The sequence below is a fragment of the Onychomys torridus genome, chromosome 5, assembly GCF_903995425.1.
Source record: "Onychomys torridus chromosome 5, mOncTor1.1, whole genome shotgun sequence".
Lineage (NCBI taxonomy): Eukaryota > Metazoa > Chordata > Mammalia > Rodentia > Cricetidae > Onychomys > Onychomys torridus.
The window spans coordinates 87564107-87584290 of NC_050447.1; the positions used below are offsets into that span (position 1 = coordinate 87564107).

A 20184-nucleotide genomic window follows, 5' to 3' on the forward strand; every position below is an offset into this window, starting at 1 on the left:
AAGCATGAGCCACAAAGCACGTCTCCTCACAAAATTGTACAGTTCCGATGCTGCGTCTTCATTCACACACTAGGGCTTGCAAGCAGGGCCTTGAACATCACACATCCCAGCTCCTCACTTGTACATTCATCGATACTAGAGAAGAAGTACTTCCTCCCTGGGTGGAGGTGGGGCTTTTCCCCATTCATTCTCTCTGCCAGACCTTCCTATCATCTTGTTTTTCCCATCATTTAATCTGTGGGAAATATTGACTCATCTTCAAATATTATTTAACTTAGTCAATATTCCCAGTCTGCAATTGGATATGGTTTTCTTTTTCTGGGCTCAAGTTTTATATTCCCTCCCTCTTTTCTTCCCTTTCTTTCTATGTTTTTTTTTTTGTTGTTGTTGTTTTTGTTTTGTTTTGTTTGTTTGTTTGTTTGTTTGTTTTTTGAAACAAGATCTCATGTCCCAGGCTGGCCCTGAATTCACTATGTAACTGAGAATGATCTTGAACTCCAGACTCCTTTGCCCCTCCCTAAGTACTGGGCTCTCAAGTGTGCACTGTCTGGTGGCCTCTGCAGTGCTGAGTTCAGAGCAAAGGGATTCCTATGTGCTGGGCAAACATACCAACAACTGAGTCACATGCCAAAGCCGAATCTTAATTTGATTGAGGGTATGAAACAAGTCATATTTTTCTGTTTTCTGAGGCTCGCTGAGCCTGTTTTTGTACACTGTCATCCTCAACAAATACTTGCTGAATGAATCAACGTATTACAACAGTCAGAAGCAGCTGTCGTTTCTCAGGATGCCTTCCTGTAACCCAGCCTGGCTATTTGCTCTGGGTGGGATCTGGAAACCAAGAATAAACTAACGGGGATTTTAAAAAAAAGATTTACAAAACCCATTTTACTGAAGAACTATGGAACTCATGTTAAAAATAGGAGTCCCATTTCTTGCCTACAGTGGTCACAGCTGCCTGACTTTCAGCCAGCTTCCTCATAAAGGTGATGCTCAGCTGGCATGTTTTTAGAAAAACACAATTAACTTGGATGCTATTAGTGGAGCAGAGCCTTTACTAGGTGAACGCCCTTTCTCTTACAGAGCTTCTGGGCTGTTTCTTTGCCAAACCTGGTGATACCTGGCCCACACTCCACCAGCAGAGTGTTGAGCCAGTCCCCACCATGTCTCTGTGAACACCCCTTCTGAAAAGCAGCAAAAGGAACCTTGATTTGACCTTGACTTACACTGTGCATGTGTGGGCATGTGTCTGAGGGACAAAGGACATCCTCCCGTACTTTCCATGATGTTTTTTCAGACAAGGCCTGGGGGTAGCCAGTTAGGTTAGACTGTCTGTTCAGCAAGCAGCAGGGACCTCCTCTCCACCATTCCAGCTCTGGATTATAATGCTACTATGCATGATTTTTTACATGGGTTCTGGGGTTTGAACTCAGGTCCTCATGCTTGCAAGGCAAATGCTTTACTCATGGAGCTATTTCCTCAGCCTAGCCCATAATTCACTTTCAACGATGATGAGGAAGAAATCATAATAGCAATTATATCAAGGTTTGAATGGGATGCTGGTTTATAGAAGGGGTTCCGTGGCAGGTGGGTTTAGATGTATGTTTGCCCATGTTTTTAGATTTAGTAAGCAAATAAACAATGGAACAAGAAATAGGATATCCAACTGGACTGGAATTGGAATTGCAGACAACAATGACTAATCCTTAGTGTACCCAAAACTACAATGGGAAATATGTACACTAATAATTAACATTTTTTAGCCACATCAAGCTCACTGGAGATTTGGTATTTTGCTTGGCAACACTGTTTTTTTGAAACCTTAAAATCAATCTTGGATGAAAGAGTCAAGTGCATGATGTTATGGGGAGGGGTTGGATGTGGCAATCATTAGTGATACTAACTGTAAGCTCTCTCTCTGTGCTTGACCTTCCAGGAGAACCAGAGCACATCCAAGTAATAAGTTTTCAAAGAGTGAGAAAGGAACAGTGAAGTATGACAGTAACTCTTGATGGGCACCTGGCGGTCTTCCCCTGATGACTTGGGAAGTTTCCTAAGGGTGTTGTGGTGTCTGGAAAGGTCGCCCTCATCTGTGATTGTCAGGAGCATATGACTGGGAATAGAACACCACAGAGCAGAGCACAGGCTGGCTCTCACAGCTCAGCAAGTCCCCCAATGTCATCTTCCCAATCCCCTCCTTTATCACAATGATGCAGCCCTCTTTAGAGAAACAAGGAAAACATTCCTTCCTCAATCACCTATAAAGCAGGATATGTCGCCCTAGTGTGTCTCTTTCTGGGTAACATGTCATCATATTCTCTGGATCTTGGGGATAGCTGTTTTTCTAAAGAATTTCTGAATGTGAAACCTAGGTTCAAATGTGGGACTCTGGAGGCCTTGGAAGTCAAGGAAGTGATGCATTACATCCTAAGGATTTTAAGTTTGCTTATTTCTTCAAACAACCGGATTAAGTTAGGACTTGCCTACTCATAAAGAGGGGGTGAAAATTCAAGGTTGCTTGTTTGTCAGAAGGCATGAGAAGTGGAACACCTTCATCCACAAACAACCACGGAACACTCATGGTGCTCCAGGCCTAGGGGGTAAAGAGAAAGTGTGGTGACCAGGCTCTACTCTTGTGCATTTTCTAGTCCAACAGGACACGGCAGACCTACTCTTTTATCACCTTGCACTTGCAGAGGACCAGGGCCTCGAAACGAAGGAAACGCTTATGAGTGATTTTCTCATTGCCTGCGGTTTATCCTGCATCCAGTTTAGTAGGTACCATGCTTGCCTTATTGCGTGGGGGATTTAGTGAGCACTTCATGTTAAGCCAAGTACATTATAAATATTCTTTCATTTCATACTCATCACAGTTCATTAAAGTGCTAACAGACCAGGAAATGTACATCTAAGATGCAAAAGGTCTTGGCTGCAGTCAGGCATTCACGAAGTGGACAGTCCTGAGCCAGGCCTGGCCTTTCTGGCTGTGTGACCATCATGGTCACATACTGCCCTCTCCAAAAACCTGCCAAGGTCAATTTCTGGGAAATGACAGTCATTTCACTAGAGAGAAAACAAAACAAAGCAAAACCCAACTGTGTAGCTAAAACTCACAAATAGGCTGTGTTTAAAAACATTAGAACAAACTACTTTAGATACTGTTTAAATAAACAGGCTATTTAACTATTTTTTTAATCCAATAAATTACTTTCTTTTTTTGTTCACATTCCTAGAATTACCTCTTGGGATGTCCTTATGAAAATAAAAAGGATAATTTAAGTTCAAATAAATATTTTATTTAACCAAAAGGACACACCATAAATCTTAAGAGACTGGACAGTCAGAGTTCAGAGTTGAGACTAATTTGGAGTCTTTATTAAGCTTGCTTCTATATAAAATTCTGGTGTAGTGACATGAAATAAGGTTGGAGAAATGGACCAGAAATTCCCACCCAGACCTTATGTGGCCTTGTTCCTATGAATTTATGGGTAGACTCCTAAATTAGTAATGCTCTAAAGTCCCCTGGAACTTTCTGTTACTTAACTATTATCAAAAACAAAACCAAGGTCACGTCTGAGTTTTCAGTGTCCTGTTCTCTTCCAGATGTCCCTGCACCCAACTGCTGCCTCCAAGGCCTTGAACTCCCTAAGTCTTAGATCCTCCCATGATAAACAAGTCTGTGTCCATCGTGGAAACAAGTAAAACTTGCGTCTGACATCAGATCTGGGCTTTCCATTCCAAAATGGACTTTTCTACAGATCTTTTCAGATAATTAGCTTCTCAACACAGCACCTCTACTCTGATTGAAATGTCCTAGGGGTGCTTTACTTTCAAAAGTCACGTTTCTTCCTTCTTTGGAAGTTACCATGCTCAGCAGACAAAGCATAGGGTGCATTGGGAATGAAACGTTCTAAGAGACCAGAATACAGTGGTTCACAAGAGATCGAAAGTTGCGGACTTTTTAACTACCTTCTTAGTGAACAGCCTCAGAGTCTGTGTGTCAATCTTTTAAAAAAGATTTATTTTTATTTTATGAGTGTTTGCTTCGTGTATGTAGTGCACCACACATACAAGCCTGGTGTCCACAGAGGCCAGAAAGAGGGCATGGGATCCTCTGGAACTGAGGTTACAGACAGGTGTGAGCTGTCATGTGAGTGCTGGGAACTGAATCTGGGTCCTCTGGAAGAGCAGTGGGTGCTATTAACCACTGGGCCATTTCTCCCACTTCCATGTTTTTCAATTTTTAAGATACGAAGATTACATGTGTGCCGTTGTTGCTTTTAACTGAAAGCTCTGTAACGTATCTACTTACATGGAAGAGGGTTGGAGCATGGCCGCTGTTACATCAGGACACAGGAGAAGCCCACAGTAAGGACTATTACAGAAGCCTGGAGGCCTTGAGTCCAGGGACTCATGGCTGGACACACCTTGACGTCCAGTCACCTGGTGACACTCTCTCAGACATGTAACAGGACTAAGGGTACATCATCATTTTCATCCCTCAAGTAGGAATAGCTTCTTGTCTCAAGTTAACAGATTTCTCAAGTACTGTTTGAAGAGCAAACTGAAACACCAGAAACTTTCACAACATGACTTCTACTTCTAAAATTCCAGGTAAGAATTGGTGATGCAGCCTTTAATCCCAGCACTCGGGAGGCAGAGCCATGCAGATCTCTGTGAGTTCGAGGCCAGCCTGGTCTTCAGAGCGAGATCCAGGAGAGGCACCAAAACTACACAGAGAAACCCTGTCTCAAAAAACCAAAAGAAAAAGAAAGAAAAAAAGAAAAAAAATAAAGAAAAAAAAGAATTGGTGATGCAGTTCCTACTGTGGTAGAATGCTTACCTACCATGTGTGAGGTTCAATCCCCAATGCCACCAGGGGAAAACTCACACACACACACACACACACACACACACACACACACACACGCACACACACACTGAGGTAACAAAAGCAGAGTTGGCAGGCTGTTTAGGAGTCAAAGCTGCCCTTGTGAGAGGCAAACTCCTTCAAGCGCAGCTGAATAAGCCACCTCTGGATTTCATAACGCAGAGAGAAAGCCGGTCTGGAGCCTTCCATGGAGCAGCTGCTTTTTAGGACCCAATAATAACAGTCAGCATGCTGCTCACCTAAAAGCAGAGGGCCAGGCCCATGAGCTGCCTTCTCAGAGTTTGCATTTGGTGGAAAGCAGGACACTGACAGAATCCCCGCCATTTGACACGCTATGCTAAATGCTCATGTCCACCTCCCGACCTGCCATGAGGAGTAGCCTGTATGCACTCAGAACTGTGGCTGTTATGCAGGGGAGAAAAACCAGGTCTGGGAAACTCTGAGTTAGCTATCACAAATGGCTAACGAGTTAAGGTGGAACTCGAATTCAGACACGTGCACACCCAGTGTCCAGGCCCCTGTGGCTTGAATGCAAAATGTCCCCCATGGGCTCATGTATTGGAACACGTCATCTCTAGTTGCTGGAATATTTGGGAAAGGTTGTGAAATTAGGAGGTAGCACCTTACTGGACAAAGTGAGTCACTGGGGGCAGACCTTTTTGTTTGTTTTGAAGCTCTGTGTAATAGTCCCAAATGTTCTGGAACTCACTCTGTAGACCAGGCTGGCCTTGAACTCACAGAGATCTGCCTGGCTCAGCCTCCTGAGTGCTGGGATTAAGGGAGTGCACCAACTCAACCCCCTCCCCCCGAACTTGAGGTTTTATATCTCACACCGTTTCTTGTTTCTTCTCTGCTCCCCAACTTGGATGTAACGTAATCAGCTGCCTCCCGCTCCTGCCACCTCTCTGCCATGGTGGACTGTATCCACATGAACTGCAAGCCAATCCTTCTCCCTCCAGCTCCTTCTTGTTAGGTATTTTGTCATACTAACGAGAAGAGTAACTAGTACAGACCTTACCTACCAAACAAATATGAACAGATCGTCTTCATATTTGCACATATGGACAAATTCTCCTTGAATGGAAAAATTTTGCATTCATTCATGGGGGGGGGGCAACTTCCATGTTGTCACCTACCTGTTATCTTGCAGCCATAAACTTCAAATCTCATAGATATGCCAGTTTCCCAGGACGCAGGCTTGATCCGGACAAACCGAGTTATCAGGGGTTTGGGGAAGACTCCCAAGACCACATCTGTGGGGTTGGTGTTTCCCTGAAAGATCTAGATGGGAGAGAGAGGGCATTAACAAACTAACTGTATTTGAAACAAATCCCAGAAACTTTCCACAAATGCCTGTAGGAACTGTTGGCAGCTCTAGCACTTTCAACTGAGGTTGGTGTGCCATTAGCAAGCTGTCATGTTATTTCCCCAAATAACTGTAATCAAAGAGAACCCTGTCCAGTGCAGAGTGCCACCCCAACCATACATTCTTGCTTGAGAGGCTACAGTCTCTAAAAGCACTGTCACAAGGATGGCATTTATTAAAGGACAGACACATGCTGTCATCTTTAAAAGTGAGAAGCAGTTAGCTTTACCGGAAGAGCCAAGCCTCACATGTTCCTAGGGGACTCTCACTATCTCCCTTCCCCAGCGGCTCCCAGAAGAAACACTCTTTGAGTGCTGGGTTAGGTCTGGCTTTTTAAAATTCTAGCTCATGTCCTCAGATACAGCCCTAAGCTGAGTACCTTCCTCCCCTTTCCCTGCCTTCTTTTTGTAGACCTTGTTGCGTGTATTCCTGGCCAGCCTTGGATCCACTAGGGAGCTGAAGGAGACCTTAAATTCCTCATCTTTCTGCTTCTGCCTCTCAAGTGTGGGTTTCAGGTAGGTACCATGTGCCTGGTTTAGTGGGGTACATGATCCATACCAGGGCTTTGTGCATATGAGACAAGCATTCCAGCCACTGAGCCACATCCCCAGCTTCCTGCCCTCCTTGCTTATTTGGTCCCTTGGTAAATGTTCTTAGTCATGCATCAGTGATTTTAATACTTTGGAGTTATTGGTAAAATTATGCTTCAGTGGTCAGAGGCAAAACTAAATAATAAATGATTTTTAACGGAACATTTCCAGTCTTCTGCTTCTAGGTACAAATGTGTCCTTCGATTCTAAGAACAATGAGGCATGTGGCCACAAAGGCAAGGAGGGCCCAATATAAGCCAGGTGTCTGCAAATGTCTTTTGGGACTATATGGAATGCGGTGGTGGGTGGTGTTGTTTACAGGATCTCTGTATGCCATCATGGAACATTCTGGCACCAGCCTTCCCTCAGATAAGAGCGGACGTCTCTGCTTTCTAGATTTGTAGGTCAGTTATGGGTGAGGATGGCCTTGTAAAAGCAGCAATATTTACAGTGTGTGTGTGTGTGTGTGTGTGTGTGTGTGTGTGTGTGTGTGGCGGCGGCGGCGGCAGCAGCGTACACCTTTGATCTCAGCATTCAGGAGGCAGAGACAGGCAGATTTCTGTGAGTTCAAGGCCAGCCTGGTCTACACAGAGTTCCAGGACAGGCAGGCTATATAGAGGGACCCTGTTTCATAAATCTACCCCCTTCAAATAAAATAATAAACTCAGCAGTTCTCCGTGGTAGTGGATGTGTCACTGTGACCTCCACCATCTCTCTGGTATTATAATCAGAGCCTTCCCTCAGGGCATGGAGACTCTCCCCATCTTCCAGTGAGTGCCTTGCAGCTCCCTGAGCTTTGCTCTTCCCTCCAGAGAAAGGGTACACCAATGTCATCTGACTGGTACTTTTGCTTCATTGGGTTTGCGTGACCCAATGCTCCTCCTCTTCAGCAAACCCCAAAATGCCCCCTGTACTTGGCTTTTACTTTAGGAACCCCCTCTGGGAAACAACCCGAATGGGTGCATTTTCATGTGGCAAAAGTAATGAGAAGCTTCTAGAAGTAGGTAGCATTTCAAATAACGCTGTTCTTAGGGGCCTGTTTAGTTCTCCAAGAGGGACCAGAGTTGGCTGACTGGGGTTTACACAGATGAGGGTGGGTGTGTCCCCATTGCACAGAGGTTGCACAGACTGGGATAGGTCATTCTGCTAACACTAAGAGTTTCCCACAGACTGTTGAAAGGCATACAGGTTCATGTTCTGTCCAAAGGATGAGAACTGTCAGGGCAGGCTAGGATTGGCTTCTGACCTTGCCACAGTCCAGCAAATGAAATCAAGACAGACAAGATCTCAGGTGAGATCTATGTCCAGAAGAAATGGGAAGGTCTGCAGGAACAGATGTCAGCTGGTGTGCTAGTGTCATTTAGGTCAGTGAAGACCCCATATGCCAAGTCTCATCCCTGCTGCATCCTCCTGTATCCTCCCAGCCTCCTGCAAGGGAACACTTGTGTAGGCAGGCCTGTTGGTGCTCTGTAACTGGAAGTCATAAAACCCTGGGGCATTACTGCCTTGTGTCTTCTCCACAGGGCCATTAAGGATTCTCTTTCACAGGTGGAGAAAGGGTTCTATGTTCTCCCTCTTTGACAGCCCTTGTACTGTTCACAGAAGCTTCCAAGGAACTCTCTTCACACAGAATGGCTGTCCTCTAACACCTGCCTCCATCTTGCCTGCCCTCCATGAGAGAGAGATTCTGCCACTGATCAAGGGAGTCTATGACTGTCTTTTACTTCCCAGTGCAGAGACTTTTCTTGGTTCTAGCCAAGCCATGGGTGTTTAAATGTGAGCTGAAGACATGTGAACTGAACTGGTCTGTGTGTGTGTGTGTGTGTGTGTGTGTGTGTGTGTGTGTGTGTGTGTGTGTGTTGTTATTTGTTTTTTGAGACAGGGTTTCTCTGTGTAGTTTTGGTACCTGTCCTGGAACTCACTTTGTAGACCAGGCTGGCCTTAAACTCACAGAGATCTTCCTGCCTCTGCTTCCCAAGTGCTGGGATTAAAGGTGTGTGCCACCACCACCTGGCACACAACTAGTTTTTTGAGACAGGATTTCTTACTGGTCTGCCAATGTGTCTTAGGGATCCTCCTGTTTCAACTACCCAGGGCTCTGGTGGCAAGCACATTCCACACCACTCCCTGACATTAAAAAAAAAAACCCATTTATTTATTTATTATGTGTAGGTACATGTTATGGTACATGTGTGGAACTCATGAATATTGGTTCTCTACTTCTATCATGTGGGTCCTGGGAATGGAATTTGGGTTGTCAGGTTTATTAGTGAGCACCTTTACCCTCTGAGGCATCTCACTGGCATGTGTATGTATGTGTGCTTACATATATTTAAAACATGGGTTCTGGAGATGGAACTTAGGTCCTCATGCTTGTGTGGTAAGCAATTTACTGGCTGAGTATCTCTCCAGCCCCTCAGGCTTTTGATTTTGGGTAATATCAAATATGAATTCTCAAAAATCTTTTGATTAATAAATCAGAGCAAGTATGACTTCAAATAAGCAGGCCGGCTGAGGAAGAGATCTCAGTTCCTAAATGACAGAGGCTAGAGCAAATGCCCTGAGGCTGGACCCAGCTGCCCCGCATGTGGGCGAAGCTTCAGGCGGGGAGGGAGCATGCTAGCTGTGTGATCTGAAAGAACACAAGGAAAAACCCACGGTTCTCCTGTTCTGACAAGTCATAGCCAACTGCACTTATCAATGAGTTTGTGAGCACCAAGGATAGAGGAAAGAGTACTAGCCCATTATGGAGAGGAAAAAGGAAAAAGATCTATGAAAGAATGAAGAAACACAAGGGAAACCCCAAACAACTAGGAACCCCTAAGGTGGGCAGTGTTAGGCTGTGCATTGTTTATCCCTGGTGGGGAGGGGGCGCTGAAGGTGAGTCTCAACTTTGTCGTTGTATTTGGCTGGTGTGTCTGCTGTCTTTTTTAAGTAACATCTGTGTAATTTCCTCTTGGCCTTTGGATCTGGGAACATGAGACCCTTTGGTCAGATTTAAACCTCTAATTGCACTTTTCATTTTAAATCAATTCAAAAAATAAACCAGGCCTGACGCAAAAATCCCCACGCAAACAAATAAAAATTGATCGCGCATGTGAAAGGCTTTAGTGGGGGAGGGGCAGGAGCCAGACTCACAAGGGCCTTATTTCCTTCTTTCAGGGTGATCCAGTCCTCTCCGTTGGAGCTGATGTCTACTCGGTAAGTTTTGACGTAATATTTCTTCTTGGTTTCCTTGGAAATGGCACCCTGGGTCCCCACAGCAGTGACGAATCTCAGGAGGCCCAAGTCCACCTGCAAGAAAATGACACATGGCTTCAGTCAGCTGCCCCGACAAACATGGCTGTGACCTACGCAGCTTACCCTGCAGGCTGTGCACGGGGGGTTTCCATTCATCAGAATCAGCAGGGCCCCATGTGATGTCAAGGACCCTTATCTTCCCACCCACTCTCTAAAGCCGTGGTTCTCAGCCTTCCTAATGCGGCAACCCTTTATTACAGCTCCTTTCTTTGCTACTTCCTAACTCTAATTTTGCTACTGACATGAATTATAATGTCAATATTTTTTGGAGATGTAGGTTTGTCAAAGGGGTCGAGACCCCACAAGTTGAGAACTTCTGCTCTAAAGAAAGACAAAGGCTGTCAAACTGCCTTTTAGATGTTTATGCCTGTGCTCATAGGTTGCTGCGACTGTCAGCTTGGGTCAGAGAAATTTTCTTCCTGCAGTAGGTAACAGTTCCTACCGAGACTCAGAACTGGTTCACGTGCTGAGAATAACAGAGTGCTCAGCTCTGCACAGGGCATCTGCATCACTTCTGAGACTCAGGGAACATCACAGAAGGAGAGAGCTGCAGGAAGGGGTGGAGTGTTGTGCGATGCTGTCTTCCAGGCATGACATGACTGTTGGACTCCTGAACTTACAGCCACTGAGTTTGCCTGCATAAGACATGCACAGAATCGGGTCTGTCCGTATTTCCTACCCCCACCCTGAGAATCTATCAGTGAAGGAGGTGATGTAGCCATTGGCAACATGCCCAAGCTCCTGTAAGCAACCTTGAATGAAATCCATTGGCACACACACACACACACACACACACACACACACACACACACACACACATATAAATGAGGGTGGAGGTGGGGGCCAAGATAGTAAGGGGACTAGAATATGAGAAAGGAGAATATTCTTATTGCTGCAGCCAAGAACACCTGGTCTCTGGTACAAAGAAGAAAACTGGGTTCATTTGTCAGTGCATCTTCCAAGACATTTAACATACTTCCCAACACACTCTGTCATTTTACAGGCAGAGATTCAAGACAGACAAGACAATGCATGCACACACTGGCTACTGGAGAGGCCTGAACTAGGCTCCCACCTGACCCAGATGATTCTGTGTCCCAACTCTTTACCGCATCCCATCCCCTTTCTAGTGAGATGCAGCCAGGAAGGGCACTGATGTGAGCGTCCTAGGAATGCTGTGATTCTAGCAACAGACAGAGTCTGGAATGGTCTAGCAAGGAGAAGAGCAAGAGAATTGGGCTTTGCATGAAGCTTCTTTCGTTTGCTTGTTCATGGCCTTGGGACTCATGGAGATGAGTCCCAAGGCATGATGGGGAGGAAAGACATAAGAATATAAAGCAGGGCTTGCGAGCTCCTCTTTGTCGGTTTCCCAACAAGAGAACCTCACCTTGTGCCTTGCTTGCTAATCTCATGCCCTGGAGGGTGGTGGGGACTTCCAGGTAGTGAGAAGTTTTGCTCTGTCCTATGTTCCCTCCTTGATTAGCTAGCTGTCAATAATCCCCAAAGCAACGGGACAACTGGTCATGAACTGGGGTTCCCTGAGTGGCTCCCCCTCGTGTGTGTGTGTTCATGTATATTCAGGTACACATGCATGTGCATGCATGTGGAGGTCCTAAGTCAAACTTGAGGAGCTGTCTATCTCTTATTGGGACCCAAGCACTAATTGGAATAGGCTGGCTGGCCAGTGAGCTCTAGGACATTCTCCTATCTCTGCTTGTGTAAGGCTGGAATCACAAGGCAGTGCTACCACATACAGCTTTTTCACATGGATTTGGGGGGTTTGAATTCAGGTCCTCAAGTATGCATGGCAAGCCCTTTAACTGTGCTATGCTCCCAGCTTGGGAAGATCTTTCTTGCTTCTGACTTCCTGCAGTCCCTTTTTCATGGTCCTTATAGATATTTTCACTGTAATCAAATTCTTTTTCCTTTACCTCTTCTCACTGCCATCATTAATAATTACATATAATTCTAAAATAAACTCATGACTAGTCTCCACATGTTGAGTATTTTCAAGGCCCTGTCACTAATGCCTTTGACTATCCCTAGAAGGCTGTTTCTTTATATTTGCTGTATGGCCGGGGTGTTACTGAAAAGATTTTTACAGAAAAGAAGTATCTTTAAAGGAAGGATACACAAACATAATGTTTTTTACAGGACTCAGAGAGGAATTACCTAATACACCTGTTTTGCATTGACCAGATATTTCAACAATACACTAAGAGCTAATGGAACACCATTTTCTTCAAAAAAGAAAAAAAAAAAAAACAACCCAACAACAAAGGCAGAGCAAATCCCAACCCTTCCCTCAGCTTCTGAATCCTGTGACTTGACAACCCAATTTTCAGAAACCACTATTTCAATTAACCCTGCAGTGCCTGTGAGCCCAGGGCTTCTGCAGAACGTGGGTTGTTGGGCCTGTCTGGAACAGCCTTTCCCTGTTGGCCCTGCGAGGAGCAGAAACACAGAGGTACAGGAAAAGGAGGAGCATGCTGAAAGGAGTGTGAGGTTCCAGAGCCCAACAGCTTTCCCTGAAAGGGTGGAATCCCGGCCTTTGTGTATGCTACATTCTACTGGCAGAACTCTGTCCCATCCCTGGAACAAAGTTTTAATAGAAATTAATACTGTAGATGAACAATGGTGGCCATTTCAACCTTTCATTCGACAGCACCCATCTTGATGGCAATCCTCTTCAGAAGGGCAATAGGGAGTGTCTAGTGAACACACACTCTTCTTATCCCGTGTGAACAAGGGTTCTAAAAGCAGAGACTGCAAATGTGTGTAATGTTTGGCAAGTAAAATAAAAGATGGCAAATTAAACCAAATTTCAGATGAAAAAAAAAACTATACTGACTCAAAAACTTCAAAAGAAAAAAAAACCTGCCATTTCCTACAAAATCTGGTCTTTCAGAACACTTGCACCTGCAAGTTAATGTAGACACTGGAGAAAGGTATCAAGGGTTTCAAATGCTCTCAGAACACTGGAGGCTTTACGTGCCATCCACCAAGTTAGGCCAGAGTCACGCACGTCCACTTGTAAGCTGAAAGGTCCTTAGAACCAGGACGGCCAAGGGAGCACAGTGCAGCACGGTTGAAACAAACTTCCTGTCACACCTTCAAGAGGCTCTTCAGTCTGGGAATGATTAAATTCTCAAGTGTCCAAGCTCGGCTTGAGTTGATTTGAAATCGCTTTAGAACTCCATTCACTGGATGTACTTTCAGACAGACAGACAGGCAGGCAGGCAGGCAGACCGACAGACCAGACACAGTGTCTCCTGTAGCCTGTCTTCGTTTTAACTCACTGTGTAGCCAAGAGTAATCTTGACCATTTGATTCTCCTGCCTCCACCTCCCCAGAGCTGGGATCGTAAGCATGTGCTACCAACCCTGGTTTATGGGGTACTGGGGATGGAACCCAGGGCTTTGTGATATTAGACAAGCACTCTACCAGCTCAGACACATCTCCAGCCCCATGTTTATAAAGCTTTGAGGGAGAGCTAGTTACTAGGCAGGGGAGGCAGTGGTCACCTAGAACATTCCCAGGTACAGGGAATCAGCTGACTTTCAGGAAGGAGTCTGGAGCAAAGATAAGCAATTCCCCAGCAAGGAAAATGTCCAAGACATAACACAGGGGCCCCTAGAACACAAGCATGAATCACCTCTGAAAAGGAAATGGTATTTTCTTTCTCAACAGCAATGAAACCAGCAGCAGCAACTTCCCTGGTAATTGCATAAAGTTTCCTGCTGGGGTTTAAACTCTGTGGCTCCTCTTATTTGCCACATTGGGATATTCAAACTTCTATTTCATTTTTCTTCCTAACGTGACTGCTGCTGGGCTTACCAAAGATGGATGACAACCTCACGGACTCTAGACTGGGCTGAGACCAAGAGCAGATTCTACCTAGATCTCTGATAAGCACCACCTCCCTCCCTGGAGCTGCGGACTCAGTGTTAACACTAGGGGTATCTCTGCCCACTAACTCTGTCTCTCCAAGTGCTTGTGGGGAGTTCTGTATAACTGGAAGGGACCGCCCTCCACCCTACAGTGCCATGGAAAGTCTCGGAGGAGATGGAGACAGTTGGCCTCACCAACACCTTGTTTGCACCATGGTTTCCATGTCAGGCTTAATGCCCTGGGTGCTTCTCAGTTTCAGCATCAGCCACCCCAGAATGTGCCACTTAGCATAAATGTCCTTTTGAGATGAAGGCAATGGAGAATCAACGACAGAGTCAAGAAAAAGTCTCTGCCGTCCATCCCCTCTCCTGCCTGACAGCTGGGCACATATCCTGTGTGTTGAGGGTCTGAAAGTGTCCCTTGTGCTTTGCTACCAAGAACCAACACGTGTGAATGCATGAGCACACCTTCCCAGAGAAACCTGATTTCCCAATGACTGCTCTTACTTAATGGGCACTCTGGTTACTAGTGACTTGTCACAATCTATTGGCCCTAGAAGCCCAAACACCCTTCCCTCAATTTATCTGTCTGTCTGTCTATGTATGTATGTATGTATGTATGTATGTATGTATGTATGTATGTATCTATCTATCTATCTATCTATCTATCTATCTATCTATCTAGGTTTTTCATCACAGAATTTCCCTGTGTAACAGTCCTGGCTGGAACTAACTCTGTTGACCAGGCTGGCCTCAAACTCACAGAAATCTCCCTGCCTCTGCCTCCTCAGTGCTGTGATTAAAGGCATGCGCCACCACTTGCTGGGATCCCCGTCCTTTTAACAAATCATTTCTCCGCAGTCGTTGCCATTTGCTAGCATGGTGTATTAGTGCTTGGATATGTAACTGTTTCTTTGAACTTTTACTTTTCTCTGGAGCCCCAGGGACATAAAAATAGGAGCAGGATTTATACTACTTTCTCTGGTTAATCCACCTTCTGTCAATTTAGTTTGCAGGCCCAGACACAAACTGACATGGGCGCAGGAACAGCCTTCTCTGCTCTTAGGAATCTTTCTCACTGGCGCAGTGAAGTAGGACAGTAGCCTCAGTCTACCTTCATGTCTATTATTTAATTACATCAGAATATGTATAACCTAGTTAAAATATTTGTAATTCCTAACAGAAAACATTTTGTTTGTATGCCCTGACATGTACAATTGTTGTGCCATAATAGAAAATAAAACCAAAACACTCTCTCTGTCCCTCCCTCCCTCCTCTTCCTCCCGTTCCACCCCCTGTTCCTCCCTCTCCACTGCCCCCACCACCCTTCTTCTAAACAGGGGTGACCATTTCCTCTGCAGCATGGTGGGTGAGCTGGACATTTCTACTCTGGAAGTTCATCATACAACTCACTGAGTTCATCATGCTGTGTTCTCCTTCTAGTTAGACCCTTTTAGTTATTTGTGATTTCTCTGGAAAAATATTTGTTTTTCTGTATAGCTAATAGATTCCTAGTGAAAATTTCATAAGATATAGTAGATTCAAAAAGGAGCAATACCTTCACAAGACACCACTAGTGGAACAACACACTCCACTCTTCCAGAGTCTTTTCCCTATGAAAATACATGGGGATATATGTATGCTTGCAGTTATAAAAATAAGGCCATTCCGTCTCTGTGACTGATTACTTGTCATTTCCTTCTGGTTTTTGGAAGTATCTCTCTGTCAAGAATATTTTCCTTTCCTTCCTTCCTTCCTTCCTTCCTTCCTTCCTTCCTTCCTTCCTTCCTCCCTTCCTTCCTTCCTTCCTTCCTTCCTTCCTTCCTTCCTTTCTTCCTTTCGACAGGTTCTGTGCAGTTTAGGCTGGTCTAGAACTTACTACATAGCCCAAACTTGTCTGGAATTCTTAGGCTCCTCTCCTCTTAGCCCTCTGAGTGCTGGGCTGACAGGCAGGCACCACCACACCTAACTGCATCAGTGTTTTTAAGGGCATCCTTGTGTCCTGGCGGATTGATGTCGTCTGCTCTTTTCGAGCCTTCAGGTGTTGGACTTTATGTAATAAGCTTGACCCAACCAGAAGACATTACACTGCCTGTCAGGGATGTTCTGTAGTGAGTTAATGGACTAGAAGGAAGAGCAACCATGTGGTGACTTAAATATGACCTCAGGAAGGGCTGGCAGACATTGTAGGAAGCAGACAGGGGAAGATGCAAACAATGTTATCAGAGAACTGGAAGGGGAGGGGGAAGGAGACATTTCACAGCTGACTGTGATGTCCAAGGTGTGTAGCAAAGATTCCGCAGTAGGAATCTGCAGGTAGACAGGAGGAGAAAGAATGCTTTTTTGGGGAGTTAGGGGTTGGGGGGTGGGAAGAGCAGATTGACCATGAAGAAATGAAAGGGTGAATTAGCAGGCACCAAACAGCCAGCTCTGCTCCTCACACTATAGAAGACACTGTCAATCTGTGATGCACAGACTTTGCTGAACACTTGATTTCCACATTGGAAGGTAGTGATCAGCAGCCATGGGGACAATCTGGAATGTCCAGATCCATCGTGGCCTAGATCTATGCTGTGCTTTCACCAACCTTACATCCCAGGACACAGGAATGGTGCACTCAAGACAAACAACAGGAATGGTAGAGAGGCCAGGACTGTGCAGGGCTGTTCTCTACAGTGCGCCCCTCTGTGTTCTGGTGGGTTCCTTTCCTGAACATTACTCTTTCCCCATAAATACCCAGACTCACAGGCATGCAGTCAGGTCATGTGCTCCCTAAACCCAAATAGCTTTGCTTCATGCACCATCTTCTGAAATTTAGATGGCTGTCCTTACTTCCTAGCTGTCTGATTTTTGATGAGAAGATGGATGTGTTTTCACTTCTGAGTTTGGGTGACTTCTGTGATGAAGGGTGGTGGGGAGGGATATGGAGTGGGGGTCTGCACATGTGCAAGTGAACATCAAATGCATTCTCTCAGCTTGTTGAGCTTTTCCCACTGGGGGTGTGACACACATCAACATCTGGAAAGTATCCAGTGGTATGTGTGCTATCTTCAGAAGTCCATCAGACTCCTTGGGAGTGCTAGTCACTGCTCCCAAGCCAGCTTGCATAGCTCGATGAACATAAACGACTGAACAAGACGCCCTGTTTCCAACATTGGAATAAAACTCTAAGACATTCGATTGTCTATCCATTTCTTGTTTTCACACATAGAAAAGAAAATCTCTAGCTTTTCATTTTAGGCATGGGATAGGGAGCATGGTTGGTCCTACTGCAGGAGACTCCTGAAGGCTCTGGGTTCCCTGACCTCTTCCTTTTTCTTTCTTTTAGGGATCTACAAGAATAAACACTTTATGGCCAAAGGCATTGTCTTCACAATAACAGGAAACACATTCCCCAGATAAATAGAAGCAAGAAAAAAAGCCAACATTTCACTGAGAATCACCAGAGGACGAAGCAGCGTGTCTCAGCATTGTATAGTAAATCACACAGCTCGCAGCCTCCCAGCCATGAAACGCATGCCGCAGCTTGCCATGATTGTGCACAACCGGCCATTGGTAATGTAATGTGGAAAACCTCATTTCCAAAATGAAAATCTGCCTTGCTCAATAAAATACTGCCCCGTGAGTGAGCATTGGCAAGGGAGCATTTATCAGCTTTTAATGCTCCCCTGGCAGGCCCGTACAACAGCCTGAGAAAATAAAGGACAAAGAACTGAGGTCTGATTAAAAACCGGAAAGTCTGTTGCAAGGGGAAGACCATGGCGGCTTTTCTTCAGAACATCTCTGATGACTCAAGGCTGTTTAATTCATCAGTTGATACTAAAGCTAAAGAAAATATTTTTAAGTAATTGTCTCATTTCCTTAGATAAAACACATGTTTTCTGACCTAGTCATGCATGTGGACCTCAGCTATTCTAGGCTGAGCGGGGCTAATTCGCAGCATCTGACCATTGTCTGCCTGAAAAGCAGAGTCTCTGGCTTCTTATAGATGTTTATCAGAACCCAACCACCTAAGGTTAATAACATAATCCTCTAATGGTTAATAACGTAATTCTCTACCTATATTATTTTGTCATGATTTTTGTGTTACAAGGAAAAATGCTGGTAACTAAGATTGTTCTTTTAATAAATCTGCATTGCAGCCTTTGAATTTAGGATATTTCATTTAAGGGCTAAATTTAAATGCATTACCTCCATTGAAACACCTATCAAACAAGGAAAGTTTTATAGACAAATTAACTGAGAAGCCAAGTGACATGCTCCTTTGTCCAGAGTCACCCTCTGTGGCTCATGGCATCCCCATGCTGCTTCCCAAATTCTGATCCAACAGCTCTTTGGAAATTAAACATTTTGTGCAGTTATAGGAAATATGAGACCCTCTGTGGCTACCTTGTTGATGAACTTAAACCCCACTCAGGGCTACTGGAAGCGTCCACTTTGAATATTGTTATATGGTAGAAAAATAAGTTGATGGCTATGAATTATTTTTCTAAGTGCAAGACAGGAAGAACCAACTTTCCCTGGTCATCTAGTTGCTTGCATGGATCCTCTGACCATAGTTACATTAAGAGAAAACCAACTTCTGGTTTTGCACATAGCTGCAACTGATTCTGGGACTGTTCTCCATTCTCAGGTTAATCTCTTTTGCACAAACCAGCAGCAACAAACTTAAAAAGAAAATTTTAATTCTGAGGTTGTCTTTGACTAGCAGTCCCCCTTGGTTTGGCGAGAACAGTGAATGTTGCCCAGAAACAAGGAGACACCCAGCAAGTGTGAGCCTTGCTTAGACTCTGATGAGTCACAAAGGGAGCCAGAGCCAAGCAGCATAAACTCAGCCACGGGCTCCACGGCCTCAGAGATGCTCAGGTGCAGAGGGCAAAACCAAACCGAAGGACACAGCGTGTGCAGATAATGCCATGTCACCCAGTAGATTCAAACACTTGGTAGGACTCTTGGAAGTGCAGAGGCATGCACAGAAATGTGGTCTGAAGTCAACACTGACACTGTGAGAGCAACAGGGCCCCACAGAGTTCAGAGAAGGGGGGAAGCGCTGGGGACGGGGATAGAAAGGGCTTTATTGGAAAGGTCAAGTGATGCATTCAAACTGGGCCTCACAGGATGGGAGAGACTGGCTGAGGAAGTGGCCAGGCCTGATGAGATAGAAACAAAAGGAATGGCCCGTCGCCTACAAGTGGGGTTAATATTACTCTTCTGTCTAGGATCTCTTGGCAGAATTTACCAGAGAACAAGGGTGACTTTTCTCCCCAGCCCCTCCCCGACATATCACACAAAGACACCACATATATGCATACACACCACACATATGCACATTAATAAAACACATATCATGAACATAGACACACACACACATACCACATGCACTCTCCTACCTACAAAGATATATCACACAACCACCACATACACCCATCACACCTAGAGAGACATACTAGACATATACCATGTGAGCATATGTCCATGTGCACATAGCTACCCACCCACCCACACATACCCACACATCATACACATACTACACTCTACACCAAAATACACACTGGACACATATACATATTCATACCACACCATATCATACCACATACCATCCACATGCCTCCCCCCCCCACGTGTGTGTGTGTGTGTGTGTGTGTGTGTGTGTGTGTGTGTGTGTGTGAAAGAGAGAGAGAGAGAGAGAGAGAGAGAGAGAGAGAGAGAGAGAGAGAGAGAGAGAGAGAGAGAAAGCGAGGAGCGCTGGAGAGGGAAAGAGACTACATATATACACACATAGACCACAGGAACATACATATACTCCATGTATACATATCCTCCTTTGTGGGCCTTTGTGACATGCAGGAATCCAGATCATGAAGCATCTGATAGTGATGGAGACAGGGCAGACCCCACTGTGATTTAATTCTGAGCTCAGCACCATACACTGCACTGCTCAGTTGCTTTTCCTGTCTCTGGGACACCAGGCATTCCCAGGAAGGAGAGACACGCTCCCCGTCTGAGTTGCTCTCTTGGGCCAGCAACATTCTCCTCCATGCTGCAAGACACTCTATGCCTAGGCTAGAAACAAAGTATTTGAGACCACAGCACACTCATGGTGTGGTGGCTTTCCCAGGGTTCCCTCTGATATCCAGACCCCACGTT

General features: G+C 45.1%; 1 protein-coding gene across 7 annotated transcripts in view; it reads right to left on the reverse strand.

The window, feature by feature from the left end:
* Positions 1-20184, reverse strand: part of Nrp1 (neuropilin 1) — a 155351-nt gene that overhangs the window by 38526 nt on the left and 96641 nt on the right. For all 7 annotated transcript variants that reach the window (XM_036187526.1, XM_036187527.1, XM_036187525.1 and 4 more), the window contains 2 exons: positions 9986-10141; positions 6028-6172 (listed from right to left, as the gene is read on the reverse strand). In XM_036187526.1, coding sequence (XP_036043419.1) covers positions 6028-6172; positions 9986-10141 — 301 coding nt within the window. The remainder of the gene's footprint in view (positions 1-6027; positions 6173-9985; positions 10142-20184) is intronic.